The 17,374-nt window shown below is 36.7% G+C and overlaps 1 protein-coding gene across 1 annotated transcript; it reads left to right on the top strand.

Moving 5' to 3' along the window:
• Positions 1–307: 307 nt before the first annotated feature.
• On the top strand, positions 308–16,783 carry LOC132534362 (uncharacterized). Its single transcript, XM_060178287.1, has 4 exons — positions 308–386; positions 690–741; positions 3,809–3,866; positions 16,313–16,783. The coding sequence occupies exons 1-4, from the start codon at positions 308–310 to the stop codon at positions 16,781–16,783; spliced, it is 660 nt and encodes a 219-aa protein (XP_060034270.1).
• The last annotated feature ends 591 nt before the right edge of the window (positions 16,784–17,374 follow it).

Below are 17,374 nucleotides of genomic sequence, written 5' to 3'. Positions count from 1 at the left end.
TGGGACTACATCAAATAATAAGCTTCTGTAAGGCAAAGCGATTCATTATCATAACAATGAGACCCCCCATAGAGTGGGATAATATCTTTATGTCATACATCATACAGAGAGTACTGATAGCCAAAACACACAGTGAACTCACCAAAGTCAACAATAAAAAGACAACCCTACTGAAAAGTGGGGGGGGGGGGGGACGGGGAAGATATAGGCATAATCTCCCCAGGAAGATATTCAAAGGCCCAACAGACATGTGAAAAAAAAACAAATGCAAATAATAACAATGAAATACAACTTTACACCTGTGATAATGTCTTCAAAGAGGCAAATGCCAACTGTTGAAGAGGCTGTGATTTGGAAAGGGACTGACCTACATTTCTGGTGGGAATGTAAATTGGTCCAGCATCAGTGGAGAATAATCTGGAGATTCATCAGAATTCTAGAAATGGATCTACCTTATGACTCAGCAATCCCTCTCCTAGAGATTTACCCCAGGAAAACAAAGCAAGCAAAAAGCAAAAACTATCTGAAAAGACTTGTTCATGCCAATGTTCATAGCATAGTTTGTAATAGTGCATGCTTAAAGCAACCCAGGTGCCGAATAACAAGTGAATGGACAAGGAAGCTGTGGTACTTACACATAAGGAAGTACTATGTAGCTGTCAAAAATGATGTGATCATCTTTTTTACAGTATTTTGGTCTGAACTAGAAGGCATCATGTTCATTGAGACAAGCCAGAAAGAGTAAGACCAATACTGAGTGATCTCACAATAGGTGGAATTTAAGAACAAAGAACATAGGGGAAAACATGAGGTGAAACATGGTCTGAGTGTAGTGTATTACACCAAAGCCAAGAACTCTGTGAAACCAGATAAAGGGACAGGGTGAAGGACACTGGGACACTGGCGAGCCTTATATATCACAATCAAGGGGAGACTGGAAATTGTGCATGTGTGTCAAAGACTGTACTATAAACCATTAAAACCACACACACACACACACACACACACACACACACACACACACACACACACACACACATTTTCCCATTCTTATGTCTCTTTCTAAAAGTGGGATATAAGTTTTAGGGGTGTGAGATATTCTTAGAAACCAAAAACACTGTATCATAGGGCTGGGAAGACAGCCTAGCAATTAAGCAAAATGTCTACTAGAGACTCCAGTGGCCCAGATTCAGTTCCCTGTGCTATCATAAGGCGGAACTGAGCAGTGCTGTGCTGAAAGAAAGAAAAGAAAGAAAGAAAGAAAGAAAGAAAGAAAGAAAGAAAGTGTGTGTGTGAGAGAGAAATAAAGAAAGAGATGAAGAAAGAAAAATAGAAAGAAAACCCTAGAAATTACAAAAACCAGACTAATGGCATGAATGAATGACTCAGGAGTAGTTCTAATTCATTCATGTATGAAACATACAGAAGGTTTTTGATAATTGTTTCAATTTTGTTAGCTGGCATTGGGCCTGTTCATATTAACTAGTTTGTATTTATTTAATACAAATTGTTGACTAATCATGAACTTAAAGGCTGGAATAGTTCATATGAAGAGTTGGGGGAGGTCTCTCTGTTTTATATATGGTTAGTAGTCCTATTTTAGTTTTATTCCAAAGAGCCTACATGACTACACTAGTTTGTTTTTTTCCTGAGCCTGACATCTGATATGTGGGTGGACCCAAGTTGTTGTCTGGGGAGAAGATGTTATGGCTAGAAAAAGGACCAGAAAGCTGGATCAGGGAAGAGAGTAGCTCCCAAATATGAGAAAAGTGTATAAATATTGTTGACTGTAAAATCAATCATTTTGATCTGATCTGGGGCCCATATTCAGTTTAGGAGCCTATGTGACCTCTGCATCCCTGTAGATCTGAGCTCACATTCTGTGGTCATGAGTAGGAACATTCCATGCTACCTCAATTTCAGTACCTATCTTCCTTAGATGGAACATAGAGTATGTTGTCCAACCTCCCTTCGGAGAAGGGAACATTCTCTACCTTTATTGATTCACATTGAGAGCAAGGTCCTATGGGGACCCACAAGGGGTCTATTGGGTTTTTCCTGATAGAGATGACCAGTAACAATGGAGAGAGGGATCTATTTGAGGTCTAAGTCCATCATGTCTGTTTGAGAATTCCAGGACTCCCCAACTAGGGCCCCAGCTGATGGGGTGGCCTTACAATGACTAACGAGTCATAGTTAAAGTATGCCAGTCTCTTGCCCTTATTTAGCTTCTGCAGTCCTTACTTTGATAAGGTTAGCTTTGGAGTGACTGAGGGAAGTATAATAGGAAGTATGTGAAGAGGGTATCTAAGTCTCAGTAGGCACTACTTCATCAGAAACTTTATGGTGTCTTTTGAAGTCTTTCTACTTGCTTGCTGTATATACTGACTCATTGCAGAATATTGGGCACTTTTGCTTTCAGGTATATATTTTGCCCTAATTTATGGATACATGTGAACATATGCCCTATTTTATGGCACCTGGTCTATATCTAGGTTTTGGGACTTTGTTAGGAAGTGAAACACCCAGAATGGAATTAGAGAATCCTATGAAAGGAAAGGTCTCACCTGAGTAATGAGGCTGAAGGGTTGACATGCCACTCCTGGTGTCTCTGGACACAGTCTGAAGTGAAGTATGCTGAGGTGGTACTTGTGTTGATTAGTTTGGGATCAGCAGATACAATATCATTTGGTATGAATTGAGAGAAGCATGCAGGAAAGTGAGCCCCACTCTAGTGGTTCCAAGACTAGGGAAGTACATTTAATTTTTAAAGCACAGCAATACTCTCAGAGCAGCTGCAACACAATGCAAACACAGTATAAATTCAGTCAATGAACTGGCATTCTCTTTTCAACAGTCTTTTAACTTAACACTTACTATTTTCTCTCTTTATATAGTGATTATGTGACTTATAAGTACTTAGCTTACCACCTTCCAAATAATAAGCGATCAAGAATGTTGTGTCTTATACAGTTCTTTGTGCCTTTCACAGTTCTTTGACATTTCTGTCAATGTGGCAAAGTATTATTTAAATTATAGAGCCTGTAAACTTCTGATATCAGAATTATTTTTGGTGCTTTGTGAGAAGACGTGTTCTCAGACCACAGTCCAGAGCTATGAAATCTGGAACTGCCCAAGAAACCTGCACTGTCTGAAACATCTTTGGTGATGTTGGTCCACAATAAAGGTGAAAACCAAACTTGAAAAGCCTTTTAATCCTTCAGCAACTTCCTACAGTAAATTCTGAAGCCACCCTTTCCTATTCATTAGTAACCTTGAGATTCATCCTTTAAATTTCATGATAGCAAGTCTGGAATGGTTGTTCTATATATGAATTCTGCATGTGAATATGGGAGAAGTCTGCATATTTGACAGTTTATCAGCTTCCTGTTAAATAGCAGGTACTGTTGGGTACCTAACCTGTTTGTGATGATCTATGAAACATTCAACTGTGTCTTGTTTTATTAAACACCAATTTTTCCATGCCCTGCAGACAGTATCCTGTGATGCTGTGATCCTTTGGAGATGTTTTTGTTCTATAGAATTTGGAAACAAAAGCTGCTTCAATCAACCTTTACCTGGTAAACCTTGTAAGCTGAGTACTCAGCACAAGCAGGGGTTATGGTCGAAAGTGTACTTCTCTCTTCCATGAGTTACTAAATAATGTAGTTCCCAGAGCTAGTAGCTATGAGAGATTTGGTGTCTTGTAACCGCTATCTAGCGACGTGTGTCCATCATGCTTTATATTCATTAGTTAGATGAGATCAGTGAGTTAAAGAACTGTTAAATACTTGTTTTCCCTTAATAGATTTATAACTGTGGTAGCAGAGTCACACGACAGAAACTTGACAGGAAGGAACATGGCGGTAAGATAAGCTTATTGCAAATATACAATTTCATAAGTCTTTCTTATAACTTGATGTAGATAGGTACTATGCCAGCTTCTTAATAAATGTGCATGAGAGGATAAAATGAAGTGAGATAAACAAATGTATTATTCCTACTATCTTTTTCTTCATATATATGAATTATGTATAATCTTACTAGTGGCAAATTATGTACTAATTTTAGATACATTTTCAGAAAGAAATTGAAGATCTGTTCTGATGAAGTTAAAATGATCTGAAAAAATAATGAGCTGGTAATATTAAAACTTTACTGAGCTTTTACTTTAATAATAAAAATTCCAATTTATTACACATTCTTATCAAGTAGCTGTTTAGAAAAAAACTATCAATAGTAAAAAATTTCCCTCCCTCCAAAAGATCCGATTGTTTATCTTTGAGATATACATATAGTCATTGCATTTATGATTGTTTTCTTCTGAACAAATGACTATTGTATGAGAATGATTCTCAGTAATAATAAGAATGCTTGGTAACAGAAATATGTGACTAAAATGGAAATAAATTATCTTTCATTGATAATAAATGTTATGGAACTTACCTTTATTGAAAGGCACTAATGTGTTGTATTTCCCTACATTGCTTTCTACAGTTGCAAGACTGAGGATTTCCTTGCCAGAGAATCTGGCTCAGTGACAACTTAAATTTGGCAGGATCTTGGAAACCTTTTGTTTTGTTGTTTGAAACTGTAACTTGCTGATGCTGATACCCCTCACAATCTTTTTATGCTCAGTCATTTTGTTGGAGCCATTAGCTTCTGTTTTAAAGGAAGTTAGCATTACACTGAAAATAGTTTCCCCTTCCAGGCAATTAGCAGCAGTTACCACAGATGAGAAGTCCACTAAAAACATGTCACCCTATAATACATCTTCATTCCTCTATGATATCTTTTTTTTAATCCTCTAATTGGCAGTGGCTTCATTTTTATTAAAACAAAGTTTCCAACCTTTTGTTGGTATGAGAATGGATAAATCTATTATCTAAGAAATATATATTTTCAGGTCAAAAGGGCTTCAGGAAATGTTTTCACCTCTAAAATAGGAGGTCTATGAGAATAGTGAGCTTTGGGGAAAGAGAAAATACACAAATCAGTAGATATAATAAAAATGAAAAGGGGCAGTGATGAGTTTTCACAATGATAAGTAAATTAATGTACAACTGAAATTAATTTACAAAGCAGATCTGACAAGCAACCCAAACCCCGGGCAGAACTTGAAAAGGATCTTTAAATGAATGGGCAGAGTTCTGCAGAACTTCACCTTCCTGCATCTGGCACAATGCCTTCCACCCATGTTCTACGGGAAATATGTGTAGGCTTCTCCTCGAGTTCCTGGAATGGAAACTTGTGTTCTTTTTTGAAATAATGTTTGGCATGACTTCAGAATAGTGAAAATGACATCACTTGTAATTAGTTAGACATGCCCTTTTTGTTTCATCGATGACAGTATGTAGGCATATGGTTGTCAGAAAAGTCATGCCGTATTTTTGCAGAGAAAAACTTAGAGAAAATACATCAAAATGTCTTTGACAACCCAATATTTATACCCATGAATGTTTGCATACGCATACATTTCAACACTTAAGAAAAAGACAAGAGGGCTTGGGTGCTGTTTCCAGAGAGGGTTTGGTAGTGATGTAATTTAAAACAGAGATGACTACAGTAAACTGACTCTTGGGCTTAAATTACCTTCAATGCCCATACTTTGCTTAATGAAAACTAAGAAGATTAAAAGTTGATGCTATAAACATTAAAGCAATAGGTGAGAAATAAAAAAAATCAGAAAAATTAGTTGTATAGGCATTGTGACTTGTTTTTTTTTACATCCATGGAAGGAATAATTTAAACTAATAGTGCTAAATACAATGTTTTGTTGTTTTTTTTTTTTAATTTAAAAGTATGGAACAACCAACTGCTCAATTATATACATGAATACAATTATTTTCATTTTTAAAATGCTTTCAGCACCTGAACTCATGCATATATTTTGAAATAATAATGAAATGTATGACCCTTTCTCTGGCTTTCTTAGTGTTACGCCATAAATTTATTTCTTCCTTATCTTTATATTTGCTAATTTGGATGGCTCTAGCTTACTAAATTTTAAGTATGTTTGCTTATGTTTAATACCATTTAAGTGTATTTGCTTGTGTTGAATATTTCTATGTTAAGAGAAAAAATATTTTTTTTCAAATCATAGGTTAAAATGTATCATCACTTGTCAGTTTTAATCAGACAATTAAAAATTCTTCACTTTCTATCATTCTGAAATAAACATACATTTCTGAGATTTCTAGATCTGCTTCAACTTGATAAATAACATACTTTAAGCTGTAAACACTCTCAATAGAAAAGTATACCAAAGTATATCTTCAAATACAAGAAACAAGAGTTATGATTTATAAGATGTTTTAGTAAATCAAATGAGACTATTTACAAAGTTTGCTTGAGACTTGACTTTAGAGAATTTCAGTAGACTGGAAAGCATTTCATATTTCTTTCTTATTGAGAGCTACTCAAATACATAGTTTTTCTTTATGTGTACTTGGCTATTTATGAAATGGGTCAAAACGTGTATATTGTTATTATAATTATAAATAAGCTAATTGTTACAGTAATAGAGGTAGGAAATGATTATAACAATTACAGAGACCAGAAACTGTAAGAAAATATTTTAATATATTAAACTTATTTTTGAACACGCTTTACTTTCCTTGTTTAAAAATTGTTCTTGTAAAATACTAAGTATTTTTTTCCACATGAGATAGATCACTTGGCAGCAAAAAAACAATCTAAATTTTGGAATTATAATATGAAAAGGTAGTTCTTGCATATATATATATATATATATATACATACATATATATAAAGTCTTGGCAGATTTTAGCTCTCTATTTAAACAATTCTATTAATGTTTTGCAAGATTGGATTTTGAAAGAAGTTTCTTTGAAAACCTTACATTTTTTAAATAATTAGATATCACTGAATATCTTTGATAAGTCAAGAATAACTCCCTGAGGGAATCATGTCTTAAGTTGGGACCTAAAATATAACTAGGAAATATCAGGAGTACAAGAGAGGGAACAACCATGTGGCAGAAGAAACAGCGTTAACAGACTCTAAGTGGAGAGAAAATAAGGAATACTTAATACTGAAAGGGCACAGTGATTAAATTCTAAAGAGAAAGGATGATAGGGAAAATCTTGATTAAAAATTCCTTGAGGGAGTCTGGCGGTAGCACAGCAGGTTAAGTGCAGGTGGCATGAAGCTCAACGACCAGCATAAGGATCCTGGTTTGAGCCCCCAGCTCCTCACCTACAGGGGAGTCGCTGCATAAGCGGTGAAGCAGGTCTACGGGTGTCTTTCTCTCTCCCCTTCTCTGTCTTCCCCTCCTCTCTCCATTCTCTCTGTCCTGTCCAACAATGACAAAAAAAAATTCCTTGAATGACTAAAACCATTTTTATATACAGACAAATGCAGAATTCATTTATTTAGGTGAGAACCTTAACAATTGATGTCTCCTATATGATGGGCAAAACAGCATAAACTTCTATGAAAAGGCCAACAGTGGCTGTGATGTCCCCCTTTTTTTTTCAGGTCATCAATTAGCTTATAGTGCCCATGGATACTTTTTAAATTTTATTCTTTATTAATCTGCCTTATTGCATTCTCAGGTTCAATGACTCAACACACTGATTTCATTTAATTAAATACCTGAAAGAGAAAAATCGAGGTCCAGAATCCCTGAACTTGAGCTGTTCTTGAGCATTACTTACCTACGTGTCCCAGTGATGGTCTATAGACTTCATCACAGTAACATATTCTTGAATATGTGAACATACATGAGAGGGGACCTGATTCGCTCTGCTAGTTTCAAGCTCCCAGCTCCCATGGCACTATGGGGCATTTAAATACTATGCTGTCTTTCTCTCTGCCTTTCTCTTTCTATCTAAAAAATCATCCAGGAACAACGAAACCTGGGAAATCACACACACACACACACACACACACACACACACACACACACACACACACGCATAGATTCCTACATGAGTCAAATCAGTGAAAGACTGTGATGCTATAACCAATTTGTAACCCTCTGCAGAATGCTTCTGAGAAAAGACAGCATCAGCTTCATAGTCTCTTCAGATCTTTATTTCAGCTCATTGTTATAAAGTATACAGGTATCTTCCTCAGTTCATATATCTTTAGATTCTGACTTGCACAATTCCCTGAAAGATGGGAAAGATTATTTAATATTTAATTTATTTATTTATTTTTGCCTCCAGGGTCATCCTTGAGGCTGAGTCCTGACACTACTACTCCACAGCTCCTGGAAGCCATTTTTTCCATTGTATTGGACAGGACAGAGAGAGAAGTTGAGAGGAGAAAGGAAGATACAGAGCGAGAGAGAAAGATAGACACCCGCAGACCTGCTTCACAGCTTGTGAAGCTTCCACCCCACCCTGCAGGTGAGAAGCAGGGTCACAAACCCGGATCCTTAAATGGGTCCCTGTGCTTAGTACTATGTGCAATTATCCAGGTATGCCATCACCTGTCCCCCAATAAGATTCCTTTTGTACATAAATGTTACAGATTAACATATTATCTTAATTATGCCAGATATTATTTTAATAAAAAGAAATACAAAAGAGACATTTGTTAAATGTAATTAACATGAATACATTTTTTGAAATTTTGGAAAAGCCACAACTAAGTGAGAGGGATACTCAATTTATAACATTTTATATAATATGAGGTTTGCCTTTTATAATTAGCGAGTGACTATATCTTATTTCAACATTTATCAAATAACCTTAATAGAAAACAATGCCTAAGGAAGAGGGATGTTGTTAAAAATTTATGGAGAAAGATTCTCTTGTTCAATAAATTTAGACTCAGATCAAATGACTTAACGTTTTGTTGTTGTTTGCAAGAAATCACAGCCTTCACATGGAAGCGCATATGTAATTTTCTCAGAATGGGGTGACTATTATCTTTCTTAAAATTACGTATTTAGATAATTCTTTTTGTGTTATTTTCAGAAGAATGACATCAAACACTAGGGGTCAATGAGACAGTCTTAAGGCACGGTTGCTCTCTGCTATATTGGTGTTCATTTGTTGACCAAGACTATGAGGAGACAAGGGAGAGATGTTCCTAGCCACATGTCACTCCATCATCACTGACAATACTGAAAATGTCAGTATCACTATTGGAATTAGAGAATAAACATTTCTTGTTGAGGAAGAGAGTGATAGCCAGTTAGTAACTTAGAGGTACATAAAAGCTCAAAGAGGGGATACTTAATGTAAAGAATTAACTGTGCTAAAGCTATAATAATAATATATAGGAGACTGGAGCTGAAGGAGACTATAATCTATTCAGACATCCTTGTAAAGGTTATATTTCAGTTTACTGAAGAGCAGAGAATCTTACTAGTCTTAACTTTGCAGAGCAGGTCCTGCAATAGTCAGCTTCCAGGGTAGAGACTGAACAGGTGATTAGCAATTGGTAGCAAAGTAATGGGAGTATAGATAGTTCTTTGGGCAAGAGACCTTCAGAGCACAGATGCTATTCAGGGGGCTGATGAGAAGGGACAACCAATCTATGTTTATTTTCTGGGTCATCATCAGGTTGCATTCAGTCTACACAGGGACTTTTATAACCTAAAGCTATTTGTTGTGTGACTCACTGGAGCATAGGTAGCTATGGAATTTGTTTTCATGTTGAAAGATTGTGGAAAGATTATGCTTAGGTATTCTAAGAAGGTGGCTGGGCATTCTCCACGGGTGTTCTCACATTCATAACCTTTGACATCTTGCCAACTCAGGAGTTGCAAAAAATTTCTTGCAGCAATGTTCCTGCAGTGCCCTCTACTGATACTGATAGCTGAACTATGTGCTCACTTCAAAGGCAAAATGCTTAAAGTCATTTACCGTGAAGCATATATTTAAGGGTTTGCAATCAGAGCTAAAAGGCAATAACTAAATTGCCATGTTTCTTATCCTTTATTACGTTGACCTATATAACTGTGTGGACTAATTTACATTCTAATCAATAGTGTAGAAAAGTTCCTTCCATTGCCCCACCTGCTTTTCAGTAGATGTTTCTGCCTTTTCTTTCTTTCTTTCTTTCTTTCTTTCTTTCTTTCTTTCTTTCTTTCTTTCTTTCTTTCTTTCTTTCTTTCTTTCTTTCTTTCTTGTGGGTTGCAGAGTGTGGAAGGTCTGGCTTCTGTAATTACATCCCCACTGAACATGGGCATAGACTGGTTGATCCATACTCCCAGCCTGCCTCTCTCTTTCCCTAGTAGGGTGGGGCTCTGGGGAAGCAGAGCTCCAGTACACATTGATGGGGTCTTCTGTCCAGGGAAGTCTGCTCAGCATCTTGCTGGCATCTGGCAACTGGTGACTGAAAAGAGAGTTAACATACAAAGCCAAACAAATTGTTGAACAGTCATAGACCTAAAGACTGGAATAGTACAGATGAAGTGTTGGGGGGTATTCCCTGCATGCCCTTCTTAATTGATAATATTTTCACAGGAAAGAAGTAGTTTCTCATAGTTGCTTTATTTGCATTTAGTTGATAATCAGTGACTTTAAGCATATGTCTGTTGACTCTCTGGACCTCTTAGAGGATTATCCTGTACATGTCCTCTCTCTGTTGTTTAATAATGTTGTTCTTTTTCTGTTTGTTTATTTGTTGTTGTTGCTGAGTTTCTTGAGTTCTTTCTATATTTTGATTATTATCCCTTTATCTAACATATGTCATATAAAGAACTTCTCTCAATCAGTAGAGTGTTTCTCTGTTTTGGTAATGGTTCCCTTTGCTGTGCAGAAGCTTTTCAATTTTTTAATTTTTGTTTGTTTGAAGACTAGAGTCATCAAAGAATAGATTTCCAGATTATGAAGTGTTTGGCCAATGTTATCTTCTATCTGGTCTGGTCTAATGTCTATGTATTTGATGTCTTTGGATTTTTTTTTTTTTTTTTTTTTTGCTTCCAGGGTTATCACTGAGGCTCAGGGCTGGATCTACATATTCACTGCTCCTGGTGACCATTTTTTTCCTTTTTATTGTTCAGGACACAGAAAAGTTGAGAGAGGAGGGAGGAGATAGAAAGATAAAGAGGGAGACACCTGCAGACCTGCTTAACCACTTGTGAAGCACCCTCACCCCTGCGGTTAGGGAGTTGGGGGCTTTAACGTGGATCTTTGCATGAGCTTAGTATTATGTGTGTTTAACCGGGTGCACCAATGTCTGGCCCCCTGGGATTGAATTTTGTACATGGTGATGTGTTGTGGTCTAATTTCTCTCATCTGCTTATTTCAACCCACTTTTCCCAAAACCAGAGACTCTACCTTCTCTAATATTTGGGGGAGCCTTATCAAAAATTAATTGTAGGTATGGAGGCTCGTTTCTGAGTTCTCAGTTTTATTACACTTGTCTGTGGTCAAAAATAGACTTAGGTTTTCCTAAGTCATTCCTTTCTTGGTTCCTTGACTGAAGAAAGCAAATTTTTCTTGGGGAAATTTATTTATTCCTATTTAGCCCAACAACAATTCCTATTTAGCTCAACAAGTTGAATTTATTTTTGAAAAGAAACCAAGGAACTTACCACCTAGTTATTCCTTGGATCTAAAGTGCCTTGGTATTCTGTTTATTTTCTTTCACCTCTTAGCATGTTTTTATCATATACAATATTCAGGGGGTTAGTTGCACTTCTAGGGGAATAGAGGAAAGTGTGTTTATTCAACTTTATCTAGAACCAGAAATTCTATATCCTTGCCAAAAATTTTTCACCTTCTTTCCATTCCCATTCCCTCAAGGTTGGCTTACAAGCAATTACTTCATTAAATTACCTCGCATGGTCACAATTATCAGCTGTGAGAATGCCTCTATCATTCCTTAGTAGTTTTTCTTTTTTCTGAAGTCTATTTGCACAGATATTTATAGCACATGTTGATTAAGCATATGCTGATCACTTTTCCAAGCAGATATTCAAGTCTTATTTTTTAAGGTTTTCTTAATTTTTTATATTTATTTATTTATTATATTTATTTATTTTCCCTTTTGTTGTCCTTGTTTTTTACTGTTGTTGTAATTATTATTGTTATCACTGATGTCATCATTGTTAGATAGGACAGAGAGAAATGGAGAGAGGAGGGGAAGACAGAGAGGGGGAGAGAGAGAAAGACACGTGCAGACCTGCTCATGGCCTGAAGCGACTCCCCTGAAGGAGAGGAGCTGAGGGCTCGAACCTGGATCCTTACACGGTCCTTGTGCTTCGTGCCACGTGTGCTTAATTGTTTTATGCCACAATTATATTGAAAGACTTACTATAATAAGTGACTAAACTAGACTTATTGACATCGTTATTAAAACTAACTTTTCCAGTCTGTTCAATCTGTGAAATTATGGCTTTAAAATAATCTCCTTTCTCCTCCTAGGCACATGTACCTGGGAGATATATGTGAAATATAAATATCTGAGTGATCATAGTGATGCTGTTTAGACTTAAATGGGACTAGGTGAATTATCAGCTGTTAGGAGAAGGAATCTAATAAACACCTGATGTCAAATACATATTATCTAACTTATTCCTTAAAAATAAAGCCACAGAATATACGAATATATTTTACCTAAGAAGTCTTTGTAAGGTCACAGTAAAACTCAATTTAGTATTAAACCCTTGCTGTAATATACAGAGATAGATAAAATTTTACAAACTATTAAATACAATATTAAACGAATTTCTGAGTAGAAAACATTTTTCAAGTGAAGGATATCAGAGTAGGTTGTATCACCAGATGTTTCACATAAGGAAACATTATTTAATGAAAAAGTTTACATGTATATAACATATATAAACTATAAATTATAATAAACATATGTATATAAAGACAGACATTTATATATAAATGTATGTGTACTGAGTCCTAATGTACAAAATGTTTTCAAAGAAATCCAGAGTCATTGTATTAGGTGACCTTTAGAAATATTTACAGACTTAATCTAAGCGGTACTGCTTATCACTCTACTAATACTTTTCCAGGAATAAGTATTATCCCTGAAGAGCAATGTTTTTCAACTTTCAAACTATCACTGTAGAGCCTCTGAGTTAACAGAAAATGGCTAAATATATTTCAAAAACCCAGGCTGTCACATATGATTGGTATGTGTGTTTGTTCCTCAAAATAGTACATTTTAGCACTTGATTTATTTGTTTTATCTGCCACCAAGATTATTGCTGGAATTTGATGCCTGCACAATGAATCCACTACTCCCAAAAGTCATTTTTTCTTTTATTATGATAGAAAAGAAATAAATTAAGGAGAGAGGGGGAAGTAGAAAGGAAGAGAGAGGGTGTTGGGAGGCAGTGCAGTGGGGGGTTAGGCTCACATGGCACGAAGCTCAAGGACCAGCAAAAGGATTGTGGTTTGAGGAGGCAGTGAAGCAGGTCCACAGGTGTCTTTCTCTTCCCCTCCCTGTCTCCCCTCCTCCCTTGATTTCTCTCTGTTCTATCCAACAACAACAGCAATGGCAACAATAACAATAACGACAACAGAAAAGGCAACAAAATGGGAAAAATTGCCTCCAGGAGCAATGGATTCGTAGTGGAGGCATTGAGCCCAGCAATAACCCTGGAGGCAAAAAAAAAAAAAAAAAAAAAGAAAGAAAGAAAAGAAAAGAAAAGAAAAGAAAAAGAAAGGAAGAGAGAAGAAAAGATACCTGCAACCATGTTTCACAGCTTGTGAAGCACCTGCTCTGCGGGCGGGGGCCTGGGTCATTAAACCTAAGTAGTTGCACATGGTAATGTTAGCACTCAAAATGGTGTGCCAGCATCCAGCCTCTGATATACATTTAAAAAAATAATTTCTCTTTTTTTAAATATTTATTATCTTTATTTATTGGATACAGCCAAAAACTGAGAGGGTAGGAGAAGATAGAAAGTGAGAGAGAGAGAAAGAAACCTGCAACACTGCTTCATCACTTGTGAAGCTTTCTCCCTGCAGGTGGGGACCGAGGGCTGGAACCCTGGTCCTTGCAGATTGTAACAGGGGTGCTCACCCAGGAGCATCAACACCAGGTTCCCAGCCTCTGATTTTTGTAATTTTTTATTGACCACATACTAGAGGTAAAATTCTAATCAGTTTAACACAGAGATGTTGGACACTTAAGGTAACAGAGAGTCAAAACACTCATAGCCAGAGTCTGCAAATATACAGGTGAATTTCAAATTCTTGTTTTCCTTACCACTCAGAACCTTGGACAATTTGCTTTTCAATTTTTTCTGTTTTCTTTCTGTTTTTTTTCTTTTTTTTTTTTCTTTTTTTTTTTTTTTTTTACCAGAGCACTGCTCAGCTCTGGTTTATAATAGTGCAGGAGGCTGAACCTGGGATTTCATAGTCTCTGCATAAACATTATGTTATCTACCCCTGTCCTTCCTCACCCTTTTTTTCTAGAAAATAGTAGCAATAGCAGTAATGAACTGATTGTGATAATTTTGGAATTAAAATCACACACTTACGGAGTCAGGTGGTAGTGCAGCGAGTTAAGTATAGGTGGCACAAAGTGCAAGCACTGGCGTAAGAATCCTGGTTTGAGCCCTCGGCTCCCCACCTGCAGATAAGTCACTTCACAAGTGGTGAAGCAAATCTGCCGTGTCTATCTTTCTCCCCCTCTCAGTCTTCCCCTCTTCTCTCCATTTCTCTCTGTCCTATCTAACAACAACAACAATAATAATTACAACAATGAAACAACAAGGGCAAAAAAAAGTGAATAAATAAATAAATCTTTAAAAAAAATCTTTAAAAAATCATACACACACTCACATGTATGTGTGTGTATATAGTTATTGTCAAAGGGTTTGCTTTACAACAAAAATTCAATAACTGCTAGCTATTAGTCTTTTATTTATGAAGTACTTTGAAAACATTTTCAGAAACAAATAATTTCAAAGAAAGTTCTGAACTATTATGAGCAAGAGACAGATTCTTTTATTTAATTATTATAGAAATGTTAAATTGGTCTATTTAAGAATATGCTAACCAATGAATGTTCTTTAAATTGTACATTGTGAATAATTGTTGGTTGATTCACTATTGAATGAAAAAAAATGGGTTGGAAGATAGTTTATCTGGGAGTGTGCTTGCTTTGCCATGTTCATGACCCAGGTTCCAACCCCTGCCCCACTCCAGCTGTTGGCGAAACTTCGGTGCCACTGTGTCTCTGTATCACTCTATTTCTATTAAAAGAGTAAGAGAGAGAGAGAGAGAGAGAGAGAGAAAGGAGAAGCTGGTAGAAGAAGAAGAGGAGGGTGGGATTGTGTTTCCCTAGGTTGTCTTTTATATTCAAATACTCAGGTGTTCCTTCACAAACTGTGGAATTGGTCTGGAAGTTGGTGCAGTAGATAGAGCATTGGACAAACTGGAATTTCCCAAGTGCAATTTGAAACTGGGGCTGTTGAAATAATTTTCTTGGACAGTGTGCTGCTTTGTTATGTGCATGACTCAGGTTCCCTTGAGACTCCCATACCACTGAAAGAAGCTTTGGTGCTGTGGTGTCTCTCTTGCTCTCTTTCTCTCTCTGCCTTCCCCATCTCTATCTTAAAAAACACAATTTAAAACTGACCCCTTACAAGGAGGGAATAGAGGAACTGAAGGAAAGAAGCAGAGCACTCTAGATTGGTAGGTGGTGGTATTAATAACAAGGGAATTTGGTTAATGAGACATTTCTTGGATAGTCATTAAATCTTGGCAATAACCTCAAAGTCTTATAAGTTTTTAGAAACCTTAACTGGGTTTAACCATGTATATAATACAGATGGTATCAACAACAAACTCTTTCACTGCTATGTCCTTGAAATTGCTTTTAGTATAAAACTGTGTTAAATCTACATTCCATCAAGGCGGAGGAGGGAAGGAGCTTTCAGTTACTTGGATTCAGCTGGGTCAGCCAGTGATCGCATACTCTCAATCACTTCCTCCAGAACAATGCACAAATCAGTTCTTTTTAGAGGGTGCTTCCGGGTGCAGGATGGTGGGAAATGACCCAAGTTGGAGCTGAGAATGTTTTGTGGACATCTGTCACAGGGACATGAGAAACTGTATGCATCAAGGACTAATCCATTAGTCTCCCTACACACACCACCCTCCCCCCCACCCAGTAAGGAAAAAAAAAAAAAGTCTAAGAAACCAGCTCTTTCCTTAACTGTCTAAGTGACATAACTTAGTAGGGTTAGAGGGCAGAAAATATATGTGTGTGTCTATGTATTTGACATGTATTGACACAGAGCTAGATTTCTATACTGAAACACAAATCTTAAGGAATGGAACTTCTAAACACAGTATTTTGAAAATGACTCACACTCCTGAGCATATCTTTGATGAAAGGACTTTTGATATTGTAGGACAATCTGGAGCCATCCACTTTTCCAATGCAGAAGGGTTCCCTTAACCTCCTGAGACAGAAATGGGAATCCAACGATTACCAGAAAAGTGAATGTTGTCTTGGCAGTAGTCGCTGCAAACCTTTCCAGCCTCGAGAAAGCAAATTACTTGAACCTGAGGGAGGGGTAGCATTGGCACGTGAACCTTCAGATCCTGCAACACCAGGCAGTCTAAGAGAAGAGATGTTAAGTTCAGAGCCTGGAGAGAGAAGTCCTGAGAACAAAAGTGACAACTCCAGGGAGCAACGCCAGTCTGAAATACTGAAGGAGGATTCCTTGAGTGGTCGGCGCAGAATTGAACGCTTCTCCATTGCCCTTGATGAGCTGAGGAGTGTATTTGAGGATCCTAGGAGTGGAAACAGACTATCTGGACCTACTGAGCATGGTCGAAAGGTAAGGAACTACATTCTGAGAGTTGAGGTTTTTAGTTGAAGAAGCTAAGCAATTTACCTAATCAGCTGTGTATTTCTTAACATCTAGCGTTTTCTTTCCATGTGATACAGTGTGAAATGTGGCTTCCTCTATTTACTTCTTCTGTGATCTGCTCTGTTGGGAGCTCATACTCCTCTCACTGCTGCAAAAGGAGGTCTGATAGACCCGTTTAGTCCAATGTTTCCTTATGCACATACCTTCATACCTTCTCCCCATAATTAGGTTGGAACTTCCTTAAAAATAGGGATTTTTTTTTTTACCACTGTCCTTACTACTTAAACATTTAAAAATGTTTACACTTAGAGCTCATTGAGGATTATTATCGATAATAGTGCTGAAATGGAACAAGGTTTTGAAAACAGATGTCCTAAACCTTAATCCCTAAACCTGTCATTTACTTTTCTAACTGCATAGCACTTAACCTTATTGCTGAAAATGTCTGAATCTGCTATTTTACAGAGATCTTATAAAATTATTGGTAATATATTTAAGTGTCCAAGTATAAAGTCTAAATATATTTTACATTAGATGGTGATTATGCCTCAGTGATGTTGATGTCTATACTGCTGAATATAAACTATTTCATCTAGA

Source organism: Erinaceus europaeus, chromosome 18, assembly GCF_950295315.1.
Source record: "Erinaceus europaeus chromosome 18, mEriEur2.1, whole genome shotgun sequence".
NCBI classification, from domain to species: Eukaryota; Metazoa; Chordata; class Mammalia; order Eulipotyphla; family Erinaceidae; genus Erinaceus; species Erinaceus europaeus.
This window is presented reverse-complemented; position numbering and strand designations above follow the sequence as displayed.

Bases quoted from the DNA above. Each gene is read 5' to 3' on its own strand.
- LOC132534362 (XM_060178287.1), top strand. From the start codon at position 308: ATGTCTTCAAAGAGGCAAATGCCAACTGTTGAAGAGGCTGTGATTTGG. The intron at 742-3,808 runs GTAAGACCAATA...TTCCCTTAATAG, and splicing joins ATTGAGACAAGCCAGAAAGA to ATTTATAACTGTGGTAGCAG. The intron at 3,867-16,312 runs GTAAGATAAGCT...TTGATATTGTAG, and splicing joins TGACAGGAAGGAACATGGCG to GACAATCTGGAGCCATCCAC.